The sequence below is a fragment of the Podarcis raffonei genome, chromosome 4 (genome assembly GCF_027172205.1).
Source record: "Podarcis raffonei isolate rPodRaf1 chromosome 4, rPodRaf1.pri, whole genome shotgun sequence".
NCBI lineage: Eukaryota > Metazoa > Chordata > Lepidosauria > Squamata > Lacertidae > Podarcis > Podarcis raffonei.
Genome location: NC_070605.1, coordinates 56,109,249 through 56,122,379, shown reverse-complemented (window position 1 = coordinate 56,122,379; position 13,131 = coordinate 56,109,249). Strand labels below are relative to the sequence as shown.

At 42.4% G+C, this 13,131-nt stretch overlaps 1 protein-coding gene across 4 annotated transcripts in view; it reads right to left on the bottom strand.

Annotated features, from left to right (window-relative positions):
* Positions 1–12,214, bottom strand: part of SH3BGR (SH3 domain binding glutamate rich protein) — a 28,974-nt gene extending 16,760 nt beyond the window's left edge. For 3 of the 4 annotated variants that reach the window (XM_053386745.1, XM_053386747.1, XM_053386749.1), the window contains exons 1-2: positions 11,961–12,214; positions 4,197–4,382 (exon numbers count right to left, since the gene is read on the bottom strand). In XM_053386745.1, coding sequence (XP_053242720.1) covers positions 4,197–4,382; positions 11,961–12,038 — 264 coding nt within the window. In that variant the 5' untranslated portion in view covers positions 12,039–12,214. The remainder of the gene's footprint in view (positions 1–4,196; positions 4,383–11,960) is intronic. The other variant, XM_053386748.1, reaches the window with a different exon arrangement.
* Between the last annotated feature and the right edge of the window lie 917 nt (positions 12,215–13,131).

Genomic DNA, 13,131 nt, shown 5'->3' with positions numbered 1-13,131 from the left:
ATACATGAGGTCACAGTCCTTCTGTAAATGCTAAGTATTGCTGTTTTGACAGTCAGCTAGGCATTAGAGAAAGATACTCTGCTAATGCTCAAAAAGGTTATTTCCATGACTGAGTTATGGAATTCAAATCAGGCCACAGTACAAATTAAACCATTTTCTTGGCATGGATAAAAACAATGAAAGACAGTCTTTTTAATGACTGCTGTTTTTTCCCCTTCCAAAGTGTGATTATCTAAGCAGACTCACCTGGCTGGAAGTGAACCTTTTTGAAATTAATGGGTATTACTTTTGAGTAGACATGCAAGCAGTGTACATGCATGTGTGAACCATGATAAAAAGCTACAACTGTTTGTCAAAATGAAATATCACAAACACTGCTCCACCCCTTTCCCTCTCCTCTAACGCTTCTCCCCCCCCCCGCCCCTTAAGTCCTGGGTATTTCCCCAGGCAACTTGGTTACTTGGAAAGTTACTTGGAAAGTTGGGTGCTCCCTGATCCACTTCAACATGCCTTGTTAACAGCGTGACGCAACTCGGTAACGTGAAAGACTATCGCAAATCACCCTGATTTGCCTTGTTATTTGGGATATGCATAGAGGCAGTGCACACTCCTGTCGAATGCCACTTGCTGGGAAATGACGATGGAAAAGGGCTACTGTCCTCCTATGTGGCTTGGTGGCTTCAGAAGATGCATCAGGTTGGTCACTGTGGGAAATGCGATGCTGAACTATAAAGGCCTTTAGTCTGACTCAGCAAGGCTCTTCCTATGAGGAAAGGGATCTGTTTAATTCTAAAGCTCACATTGTGAACTTTTGTCCAGGAGAATGTTTTCATATTTTCCTAGCCACGTACTTAAAAGCAAAACAAAATTGTTCTTCAAACATCCTTACGTGTTCAGTTTTGGTATTAGCCAAGCAGCTGTACTAGGAGAAGGACTGTGAGTAACATCATGGGAGAGATGTTTCCCACTACCTCACCTCCTGCTTTTGGATGCCTTATAAGAAGCTGCTTCAGGAGAGAGACTGTGAGTAACGTTATGGGATAAGCTGCTGTCTGAATGATGGAATGGGGCAATGATTCTTTGAGGAAGCCAAGGCCCAGACATTTGAGCAGACTCACTTGTTGTGGGCATAGCAGCAGTGGTTAGAACATCTAGAACCAAGGTGAAACTTTTCCCACTCCCTGGTTACATGTATGCATTTGTAATCCTGATAGGTTGTTGTTTTTAACTTGCTGTGGCATTTGTTACATATTGCTGCTTTTATTGTTTATTACAAAATTATTCTTGTGGTCGTTGGTATTGTTTACATATTGTTGTTCCCATTCTTTGATCAAAATTTCTGTTTGTTTTTAGAAAGGTGACATGCAAATAAAGTGATTAGGATGACTTGCCATGTAACCACCTGTTTTCAGCTTAAAGATTAAGAAAGAAGGGGACCATTCTATTCATCCAGAGCAGCAGGACAGAGATACTGCTTGTCTTTAGGTAGGTAGGTAGGTAGATACAGGCCATTTTATTTTTTATTTTTAAAAATTGTTTAGAGGCTGAGCCCTCCCTCTGCTGGACTCTTCAAGAATTGAAGCAATCGTTTAGCAATAGGGAACATGTGGTCCTCCAGATGTTGTTGGACTACAACTCTCATCAGCTCCAGCCAATAGTCAGAGACGATGGGAACTGTAGTCCATCAACATACGGAGAGCTGAATTTTGCTCGCTCTTATATTACTTTTTTAAAAAGAAAAAAAAAGCTTATGTTGCAAATAGCAAAAAAGCTCCCCTCTCCACTCGCAATAGTTCCTTGGTAGTTCGTAATCCGTTTTTGTCCATTTTGGCCCTCTTCTGTAGCGCACATCTCCACCATTTCTTTTTAAGAGCAGCCAGCCTGAAAGAAGCCATTGCCCACCGTAAGGAGATCCTCTCTGTGCCTTTTGGCTACCTTCTCCCCATCGTAAGGGGACAGGGTGCCATTATGTTGGTGCTGCATTGGGGCTAGTGCAAATATTGTACTAAGAATATAAACTGGTCTTTCTAATCATCTGGAAAGGCCCTCAGACGTGTACTTTGGTATGTCAACTGCTTGGTGCCTAAAATAGCCTTGTGCAGAGTCAGAGATATTGTATATTACTAATTTAGAGTCTATGCAGACGTTCGATAGCAGCTGCTCTTTGGCAACGTATATTCTACTATGTAGTTCTCTATGGAACTCTAATTCCACAGGTATGCGGAAAAGTGAATGTTTCAAAGTGGTTATTTTTTCATTGGCTCATATTAGTTTTTAAAATATGTTCATTCCTTGGTGGTTGCTTTTTTAAAGGCCAAATTTCTGAGAAGATGCCTGTGTGGAAGCACCCTTAAACAGGTGGCTAAACAACACATCTTGTGGAAGTGAATTCCATGAATTTTCTCCAGGGCAAGGCAGGGTGAGATGGCCATTACAGGTGGCCAATGAGGAGGGCTAGGGAGAGGTCAAAGATTTGAGCATCACACAGTTTGCTTTGCACCTCCTAACTGAGCCTGCTCACTTCGGATGCAGTAGAACAAAGGTGGGAAACCTTTGGCTCTCCAGATGTTACTGAACTACAACTCCCATCAACCCCAATGAGCATAGCCAATGGTGGCACATGCTGTACATGTTGAAGTAGGATTGTGTGGTTGGTTTCTGTGCATGGAATAGGGACCAGTATTTATACTGATTTTTGCCTCGGGTTGAAAAATGTCTTTGGCCAGCTCTGATATCCTTATAGGTCTGTGTGTGAAAGAGCTAAAGTATGTTGTACATGTTATAAAACACAGTAAAATTTTAATTTCACATTCAGGACCTGGACAATTCCTGAAAGGATCAGTTGCACCCCACTCCCTTTGACATTTATCATAGCTCTGACCCTAATTCTAAGAACTCAATCATATGTCAGAACATCTCTTCCATTTATGATTACATTTTTCGTACTCGGCTTCTAAATCAGCTGTTTGTATCCCATCCATTTGAATACTTGTTATGCACAGGATGTGCATAAAGAAGAGGTTGGTCGAGAAAGCTGATGCTGTTTTGAAATGTTCTCCTACCTAATGTGAAGCTCCCTCAGGGGCAAGCCACACAAACAGCTACTATGGAGGCAGCTTTAAACTGTCATTCCTGGTTGCTACAACCACGGTGCAAGACATTTCAGAAGGAGTGGATGCATAAAATAATCAGATCCATGTGTTGAACTACTGCACATATTTATTTATTTCCACTGAGTTTGAGGGATACAAATTGGAGTAATGCCAAACAATCAGCATTGTTTTTCCTATAGCCTGGAAGTATTTGATGGAAGGTAAAAATACTTATGGAATCCATCAGCTGTACTGTCGTGGGCTATGCTCTTACTTACAAAATGAATTTATTTATGGAAACTCTAAAATTTAGTTGGTTTATTTTAGGCTGGCACACAGGTACTGCTTCCAAACCCTTATGCATGGATTTGCTATTGAGATCTGATGGCACATTCCCTACTGCAATCCATCCTAACTTCAGTATGAATTCATCCCTCTACTCCCCTGGAATTAGATGAAAAGGAGTGTGTTTATCAATGTCACCCTTCCTTACCCCCCACAACAACCTCTCCCAGCACAGGGATCATAATGATGGTAAAAGGACCAAGAACATTAGGCGTGCTCCCATTCTGTGTGTGCATAGAAGGTTCATTCTCTTAGTGTTTAATAGCCAGAAAATGCACAAACCAGTTCTTTCCAGTGTTTCTCCCGGAACAGTTCCTTTGCACAGCAATAATAAGTGGGGTGAATGGCGGGGGTGAGGGAACAACTTGGAGCAGCTGTCTATTTTAACACACACACCCTTTGGAAGCAATGTGGGGGCAGGGGAGATCTGCCCCTCTCAGGGGAATGGGACATCTTTGGATCCAATGGATCCTTAACTAGCACCAACCCAATCTGATCCCACCTTATTTCAGGACCCTAAACTTAGAGCCAAGGGTAGTTTTCTGTCCACCAAGCTCTTCCGGGACACAGCAAGGACCTCTGTGATGCCTATGCTATAACTTAAACCCGAACCCAGAACCATCTTGTGCAAGCAGTTCACAAAAGCGGGCATAACATTAATGCAAACAGAGGACCAAGAAAATGTTTTGCAAACTTCATGAAGCAAATCTGTACATTTTCTTTAAATCCCTAAACGTATTACACCTTTACACTTCTTACCCCACAATACTGTTCCTCATTGAATATTTGTGGAGGGAGGGGGATTCCATTTTGTGGCTTCTTTTCACCCGGAACATTCTCTCTCATCCATTTCCGGTTGTCTTCATCACAGGCTATGTCCAGTTCCTTAAAGTCAATCTTGTTGGCCTCTAAGAAGCCCACCACCTCTTGCTGTTTCTTCTTAATCTGGTTAGAAAAGAGAGAGAAAAATAATTTGATATTTCATAACTAAACTTAGTGGATATATCCAATATATTAACCCAGTGCCTTTTTTTCCTAAAAAAATGTTTAGGGGTACTTTCATTTTGACTGAAGAAAATCACTGGGAAAGGAAATGAAGTCGCTATTGAAAGTGGTAACAACGAAACTGACCAATCACTGTGCTAGATTCCAACTCCTACTTCACACATTAAATACTCGCTTCCGTCTGAGACTCAGGAAACACCGTGAAAGGAAATGAGGCCGCCATCAGGGGTAGCAACAGAACTGACGATTCACTGTGCTAGAGAAGAAACTAAACAATTTTAAAAATGTAGTTTCTTCTCCCGTTAGATTCACAAAATGTTTAGGGGTATGCATACCCCCTGCATACTGTATTAACCTGTATTACAGGGTCACCAACTTTGGAGAACCAATGGGCACATTTTGAGGAAGTGCTGTGATGGCAGTCACAAAATGGCTGGTGTTGGAGCGTAGAATTAACATAAAATGGCACCCACATATAAAAGACCAGAAAAATACCTACAAAATGGTGCAGACATGACCTTGCATCAGTTCCCCTATCAATGCCAGGTAGAAAGGCACCCACACCAGCCACCATCATGCTCACTCACAGATAAGCTCTTTGCACCTCTCTGCTGTTCAGAATGGAAGTTACGGTTTATCTCTGAACTTTTTAAATGAGCTAAGATTCACCAAGCCTGTTATAAGCAATGCTAAAGTTATGTTTTGATTTTTACCCATTTGTTTTCTCTGTAATATTTTTTTGTGTTTTAGCTACTGTAAATACCAAATTTGCTTTAAAAAATCCCTATAGTTTAAGCGTGTTCACCTGAAGCGTGTTCCCATTCTTTTGCACTGTGGGCAGAATCCACCACCTTCCCAGTGCTAAAGGCCAAGCAAGATGCTCCCTGTGCATATTTCTTAGCATGTACTTGTGCTGTTGAGGTCCCATCAGGCATAAGGAATGTACTGTTAAAAAGCAGGTGCATCTGTGCAGCCAGTCTCCTAATTACAGCAATATGAAAAAGGTTTGTAATGATGGCAGATTCCTCAGCCAAATTCAGGGCAGGCAGCCACTGCGCAAATTCTGCTAATAACCCTAGACGCCAACTAAGTACATGCAATTTATTCTGAAACAGCACCGATCTCCTTGCCAACTTTATAGCAACTTAATTCCATGCTCAAATGTCATTTTGAATGAGGTCACAAAGATAATTTTTGCTTGTGACTCCATCATGCAATTTAAAATCCAATCTCCCCTCAGCAACACGTGTGAATGACAAAACTGATGAGGTCACGTAAGTAGCGTAACAGATTACATGGCTACATCCAAACATTTAATCCCCGCCCGCCCACCCCCCGTCTTTCAGGGAATCTTGTCCATCACTACAAACCTCTGGTAAACTTCAAAGAAGCCCCAGCATCCTTCAGAATACAGTTTGAAGCCACTGTTCTTTCAGAAGGAATAGCACCTCCCCCTCAAGAGCAGGGTCACCTAAATGTATGGAAGGTGGTCAGGATATGCAGCTGATCCTAAAGTTCCAGGTGAATGAGGAGCCATGAGGGGAGAAAAAAGACCATTGATACACGCAGAGACCATTGGTACACTCACAAAAAGAGAACACAGATTAGCCTAAAATTTATGTATGTATAAATGATAATTCAGAAATAATTACTAATTTAAACAGAAACACAATAAATGTCACCATAGCGGGCAAAGCTGTGACCAGGTAATTTGTGTATATGCCCCGTCTGCCTGGTCAGGTGCTAATTGTTAATCTTCAGAATCTCTGCTCTCCCTTCTTACGGTTCTTTATGTTTAAACTAGGTATGGACTGGACAGCCCTTCAAATAGAGGACGCCTTACAACAGAGAACTATTTACTGTAAAGTAGGACACACATCTACCCTAGGTGTCTGTGTTGCTATTCTTAAGGGAGGCAGAGCCATGGGGTCTTTGAAATTGAGTTTTTTGCAGCAGCAGGGAGGGAATTTAACATTGGCCTTCAAAGCTGGTGTGTTTCTTTGCTTTGGCACAGTGGAAAAAACCAATGTATGTTTGACTATGTGCTGACACAGAATTACCTGTGCTTACGGTTTCTGTTGTAGCTTCGCATGGGATAATTTATCGGGTTTCTTTTATTTAATTATGAGTTCAAACCTTAGACGTGACCAAACTCATCGTTTTGTTTATCCCTTGGAAACCAGTGGTCTACTAAGATTAAAACAAAAACTCAGCACATCGCTATTTCATCAAACTCCTGCTGTATAATAAAGTCAGAGTTTCAGTACATTAGATTCTATAGAACCAGAGTTGTAAGGTAATCAAGACAATCGACTGTCATCTAGTTCAACCCTTTCCCAACCACATAGATCACAAGTTGCCAACATGGCACCCATAGATAACGGTGTGCTTGCCAGTACCCTCTGTACTTTGGAGGGTATCCCCTCAAAAACCACAATGCACAACAGATTGTTTGCTCTTCCTGCTCATTTCCTGTTTACACTGGATCAACCTCTCCATTGAATACATCCCCCTAAACATGCCCATGTTTCACTGGATGCCAGGACAGGAAGTACATGACTGATATAGGTGCTTATTCCCCCACTGATGAGGCAGCTGGTGAGGAGAGCATGCCCACACTATTCTGTGCTCCTATCTCCATTTCTTCTCTTTCATATGTGGCATCCATTATGCCATGAAATGATGTCACAGCAGGCATTTTTTGTTACACATCACCCAAACATTTTGTGTTATGTGCCACACCTATCACCACAGCCATTTAATGTTATGCAACAACCCCCACAGCATCCATCTTGTGAGTGGTGCCCACAGCACTTCCTCAAAATTCCAAATGTGCCCCCTGGTCCCGGAGGACTGGCAACCCCTGGCATAGATTACACTACAGAAATCAAACCATATTGTGCTCCAAGGCAGAAAGGGGGTTCTTTGCAGAAAGATGCTTGCAGAGCACATGGTGTTTGTGCTCCTCTCTTAAGTGTTGTGAAACCACACCGTTCTTTTTTTAAAAAATAAAGATTTATTATGTGCTGAGAGTGACAGTGTTTAGGGACACGATGGGGGAGGGTTTCTTTTGAAAGAATTTGGTGCTTCAAACCTTAAAATACTTTTAAAAGGTTATTTGTAGTTACTTGTTATTGTTTTATATTGTGCCATCAATTTGTATGGCAATTTCCAGAGTAACATAAAAACAAGCAGCTCCTGTGTCAAGGAGCTTACAGTCTGAGTTTCAAACAGTGGAGGATCACAAAGGAGGAAGAGAGAATGCAAGGAATGTTAACAAGCAACACAAAAAGAGGTAGATGTGACTGAATGCAGATTTAGACTTCATTTTGATGGAGAGTGAGGACTAAGGGTTACGCTAAACACTTTATCGAATCATAGAGCTGGAAGGAACCCAATGGTCATCTAGTCAAACTCCCTGCAATGTAGGAATGAAGTTATGGTGAACTTGTGATTTTATTCGCCCCCTCATGTGCTCGATTGTTATTTTCCAGCATCTCAGGACATGACATCCTGTACGGCACAGCAACAGAAATTATGAAAAACTAACCAACTCTACTAACTTCATTCCTGGAGACACTCCAGTGTGATACTAATTATTCCCTTACAGCGGCAGAAGCAAATAAAAAGGGTCTTTTGTTATACTATCCACAAATTGGCATAAATCTTTGTGGCTTTTCTTTTCATGTTCCAGTGTATTTCTGAAAGTAAGGAAATTCCATCATTCTCCTTGTGTTTTGAGCAGAAATTAGCCGGCAGGAATTTTATATCACAAACTTTCTCATTCGAGGAAGTTCTGAATGGCTAGATTCTACTAGTCACTAGAATAATTTAAAAAGTCATTAAAATAGCTGCTTTCGAAAAGCTAAAAGGCAAACCTCAGTTCTGGTATCTGAAGAAAAAAATTGACTTGGAATAGAAGCAGGTGCTCTGCAAGAAATGCAGTCCATCCACACATGTATATTTTAACTCTATCCCTTCCTTGTTTAGACTTCTAACCATTTTCTTACATTCTAAGCCATTGTTTATAATTCTCAGTTTGTATTTTTAACTCAACATTGTGCCTCACAAAACAGGGGTAGGAGGGTTTCATCCAAAGATTGAAACTTGAAGTTGCCTTTTATCACTGTAAAATATACTATTAGTAGGCTGACAAGCTTCTTTTTCAAGGGATTATAAAGTTGTATAAGAATGATTCTTAAGTGATCTTGCTGAGAAGTAAGGAACATTGAATTTATACTTCATCCTTGGCCCATAGGAAAATAAAAAGACACACACCCATTTCCCGAACAGTGAACTGCATGAAATCAAGATTGTCAACAACATAATTCACCATCTATTTGAGTGGAAAGACTTGGATTTCTCAGTTCGCCCTTTAAGCACAAATAAATTGTTTTAAATCCCAAAAAGCTAACCATAAAGTGGACTCAAGTAAAATGAAGAAGAAGAAAAAGCCATATGGTGCTTCTATCACAACTCAGTATTCAATATCTAGAGTAACTCTCAGGTGACAGTTAAACTTTGGAGCAGAATGTTATGCACTGGTTATGCAAAACACCATAGATAACAAGGCAACTTGTGTATAGCAAGTGGGACAGAATGATCCTAGTCTGCCATACTTGCCATAGATGCACATAATCCATGTACATTAGTATAGTACTGGAACAAGATTTGGGAACAAGATTTACAGCTCCATGCAGTAAATAAAATATCCTCAACATACTTGTTTAAAAGTAAATAATACTGATTGCAATGGAACTTCCTATAAAGTAAATGTGCATACAACAGGGATGATGATTTCAATTTCACTGACCTTTTGTGGATTCTGCTACAAATATATTAGATAGGTATACAAATTGTTGATGCAAAATGTTTGGGCTAGTAGTTGTTCAGTGCATAGTTAGCATTGCTTGCATGTATGTGTGTTTAAGCTGCTTTTGAGGTTGTGGTCATATTGTTTAAAATGTTATCTGTATTGTAAAAAATACAACAGAGAGATGTGAAATGCAGGTGGTAGTGAGAGTCACATGAATTTGTATAAAGTGAAGTACCTTTAAAATGCAAACCACTCTGAGCCTTTGGGGGAAGTTATAGTATACATGAAGGGACACGGGTGGCACTGTGGTCTAAACCACAGAGCCTAGGGCAGGGGTCAGCAAACTTTTTCAGCAGGCGGCTGGTCCACTGTCCCTCAGACCTTGTGGGGGGCCGGACTATATTTTGAAAAAAGAAAAGAATGAAGTCCTATGCCCCACAAATAACCCAAAGATGCATTTTAAATAAAAGCACGCATTCTACTCATGTAAAAACACGCTGATTCCTGGACTGTCCACAGGCTGGATTTAGAAGGCGACTGTGCCGGATCCAGCCCCCAGGCCTTAGTTTGCCTATCCATGGCCTAGGGCTTGCCAATCGGAAGGTCGGCAGTTCGAATCCCCGCGACGGGGTGAGCTCCCGTTGTTCGGTCCCTGCTCCTGCTCACCTAGCAGTTCGAAAGCACCTCAAGTGCAAGTAGATAAATAGGTACCGCTCCGGCGGGAAGGTAAACAGCGTTTCCATGCGCTGCTCTGGTTCGCCAGAAGCTGCTTAGTCATAATGGCCACATGACCTGGAAGCTGTCTCCAGACATACACCGGCTCCCTCAGCCTATAGAGCGAGCAACCACAGAGTCGTCCACGACTGGACCTAACGATCAGGCGTACCTTTACCTATACCTTATAAAAAGGTAAAGGGACCCCTGACCATTAGGTCCAGTTGCAGACGACTCTGGGGTTGCGGCGCTCATCTCGCTGAAAATAATGGAAGGATGGTTTATAACAGGACCCAGATGCCTATGATAAATAAACAGGAGTGTAACAGGAGGCATTTAGGGTGCAATCTTAACATCAATTACCTGGCAGGAATCCCCACTGAAGTCAATAGAACTTACCCCTGAGTAGACATGGTTAGGATGGTGGTGTTAGAATACTATTCCTATTTAAAACAAAAGTGCTAGGGAATTCAGTGAATTAAAAATGCCTTCTTAGACTCTTATACACACCCCAATTCACACTAGTAAGAATATGCTAAGCCAGTAAGAGGAGTCTGAGGTTCTTTGTCTCCATATCCAATCCTTTTCTGACTGTACTCATAACATGGATCATATATACTACTGGAGGTATTAAGTTCTGCCACATATCCACTACAGTGGAACAACTAGGGTTGCAACCTGCTTAAAGAAATTTAATTAATGAATCCTATTTGTTTTAGTTGATCAATCTAGCAATTTCAGGTTTTTTTTTTAAAAAAGTACATTTCTAAACCAAGAAGCTTTACCCCACAATCCTGTGCATATCCATTCTGAGGAAAGTCCCACTGAATTCAATGAGTCTTAGTAAATATAGGACTGCAGCCTCATGCTTGGGATTACACTATAAGCACTGCATCCTAATTACAGGTGTGGGACAATGTTATATTTGCAGGTGGTGAGCAAATGGCATCATCCATTATACACAATCAAATGCAAATACGATTCTCTTTGAAGTATATTGGGCCAAATGGAAGCTCTGCTACCCAGGTGCTAAAGAGAGCAGCCTGCAGTTGCGGAGAAGACAAGCTTTTTCCATTTAGTCCTTTTCAGTCCTTCTGCTCTGGAAACTTCTTGAGGTTGTGTTAGTGCAAGCCAGTTAGCAATGCAGCCTCGGAGCTATGTGCAAGCAGCAGTCAGTTTGTTTAGAAGTGTCACTGTGACTGATTGCTCAGCCAGGGCTGCAATTTGAGCTCATGTGGGAACTGGATATAAAAGGAAACAGTTCATGCCCAGGTCCCACCTTCCAAACTTCTCAGCTTCAGCCAGCATAGCTGTTCTGATCACTTAACAGTAGGCATGCTCAAAACTCAGGGTAAGAAAGATTTAAAATGTTAAGATGGCAGTGCTAAGATAGCATGTGCTTAATTTTTGTGCACATGAGCAGTGCCCCTTATATAGCAATATTTCTCAAAAGAAAAAGTCTACACACCACAACCAAGCCTGATGATCATTATTGTTCCAATAGCAAAAGCAGAATGCTTTAAAAAAGAAAAAAAGAAAAGAAAGATCTGCAAAACTTGCTAAAAGGAATATGTTGTGCAAAGGTTGTTTTTTTCACTGATGTGCAGGCATGCACAAAGATGTGGCATTATTCCACAGGGCAATCCTACTCAGAAGAATGTCCCCGTGAGTTCAAGTAGGCTCACTCCTGAGGAAGTAGAGTATTTCAGCCTCCGTGTTTCTCTGCACCTTAAATCAGTCGGGAAGATTGCGGTGCGCCTCCGTTTAAATAATAACGGACACGTGTCGGTCAGTTTCGGTGGACTCAAACCCGCTTCCTGAGATGCATTAAGCTGTTAACTTCAACTGCAGCTGCAGACCAATCCCATGGCCCTCCTGGATTTGCAAAAAAACCAGAAGACACCCAAGACGGGCCATTCGGTACGTATGTGCACCACGCCCCTTTCCTCGTCAACAAAGTGCTTCCCAAAGCTTCTGGAAGCTCTTACCCGTGGGAACGTACATCGCCTGGCTATACCTACCATGGTAGACCCCGAGGACGTCGCTACGAACACTTTGATCACCATTCCGACGACACCCAGAGGGAACCCGCAGCAAGGGGAAACAGCAGCAGCGCGCCTTCCGTGTCAGCTCAGGCGCGAGAAGTGCAGCGCGCGGCCCTCTTTGCCCGGAGCAGAGCGAGGATCCCCGCAGAATCACAGCGACTCCTGGGCTCCGCTGGTTCCCTGCCGTTCCTACCCCACCCCCCACCCCGCTCCGCATCAGCTCATTGGCTCCAAGGCATTTGGGGAGCAGACGGGCCAGGGCACGATTGGCTGGTAAAAGTATCCATTGCAGGAGGACTTGCACCTGCCCCCCGCGCTCGTCGCTTTAGATTGACCGGGGGACAGCCCTTAAAAGGCCAGGGACGGCGGTGCACCAATCCAGGCAGGGGAGGGCAAGGCGGCGAGGGAGGGCCGGGAGAGAGGAGAGAGACAGCTATGTGGGGCAGCTTTTTTCTCAATCGGCTTCTTCTGCGTCCAAGGGCCTGCGTATACCCTCTTGTCAAAGCAAGGCACGTCAGGTTCTGTACAGGCAACCGGGCAAAACTTTCGGGTTTGTGTTTTTCCCTTTTCCCAAAAGGAGGGAAGTAGAAACTATGAAAGCTGCCGCGGAAACAAGAGTTCAGGTCCCAAGCTTGCTCATTTTTAAGGCGGGTTGCAAACCCGGATCCAAAAGTGAGAACAACACTAAAAGGAATGAGGTAGAAGGGCCATTGAAATGCGCTGGCTTCTCCTCCATGGCCATTGGTCCAGTGATCGGTTGTTTATTACACACAGTGGATTTTAGGACTGCTCCCATAAATGGCCAGGCCAAAAAAAAGAAAAAGAAAGAATTGGCATGCATTGAGATGAGGTGGATCCTGCACCCTGACCTGCAAAACTCTGGATGAAAAGCATCAGAATGTAAAACTAATGTGGACCCTGCTTCCTCCAAAATCTCAAGTTTTAGTACCTTGTATAACTCTTACTAAACATGCCCTTTTGAATGGTGTGTTCTCTCATGGTCCGTTCTCTCTCTGTGTGTATGAGAGTGATGAAAAATGTTTTATGGTTTTATTTTTACCAAAAAATTAGACATTTGACAGTTTCAATAGACTCTCGATGCTGCCAGCAACGT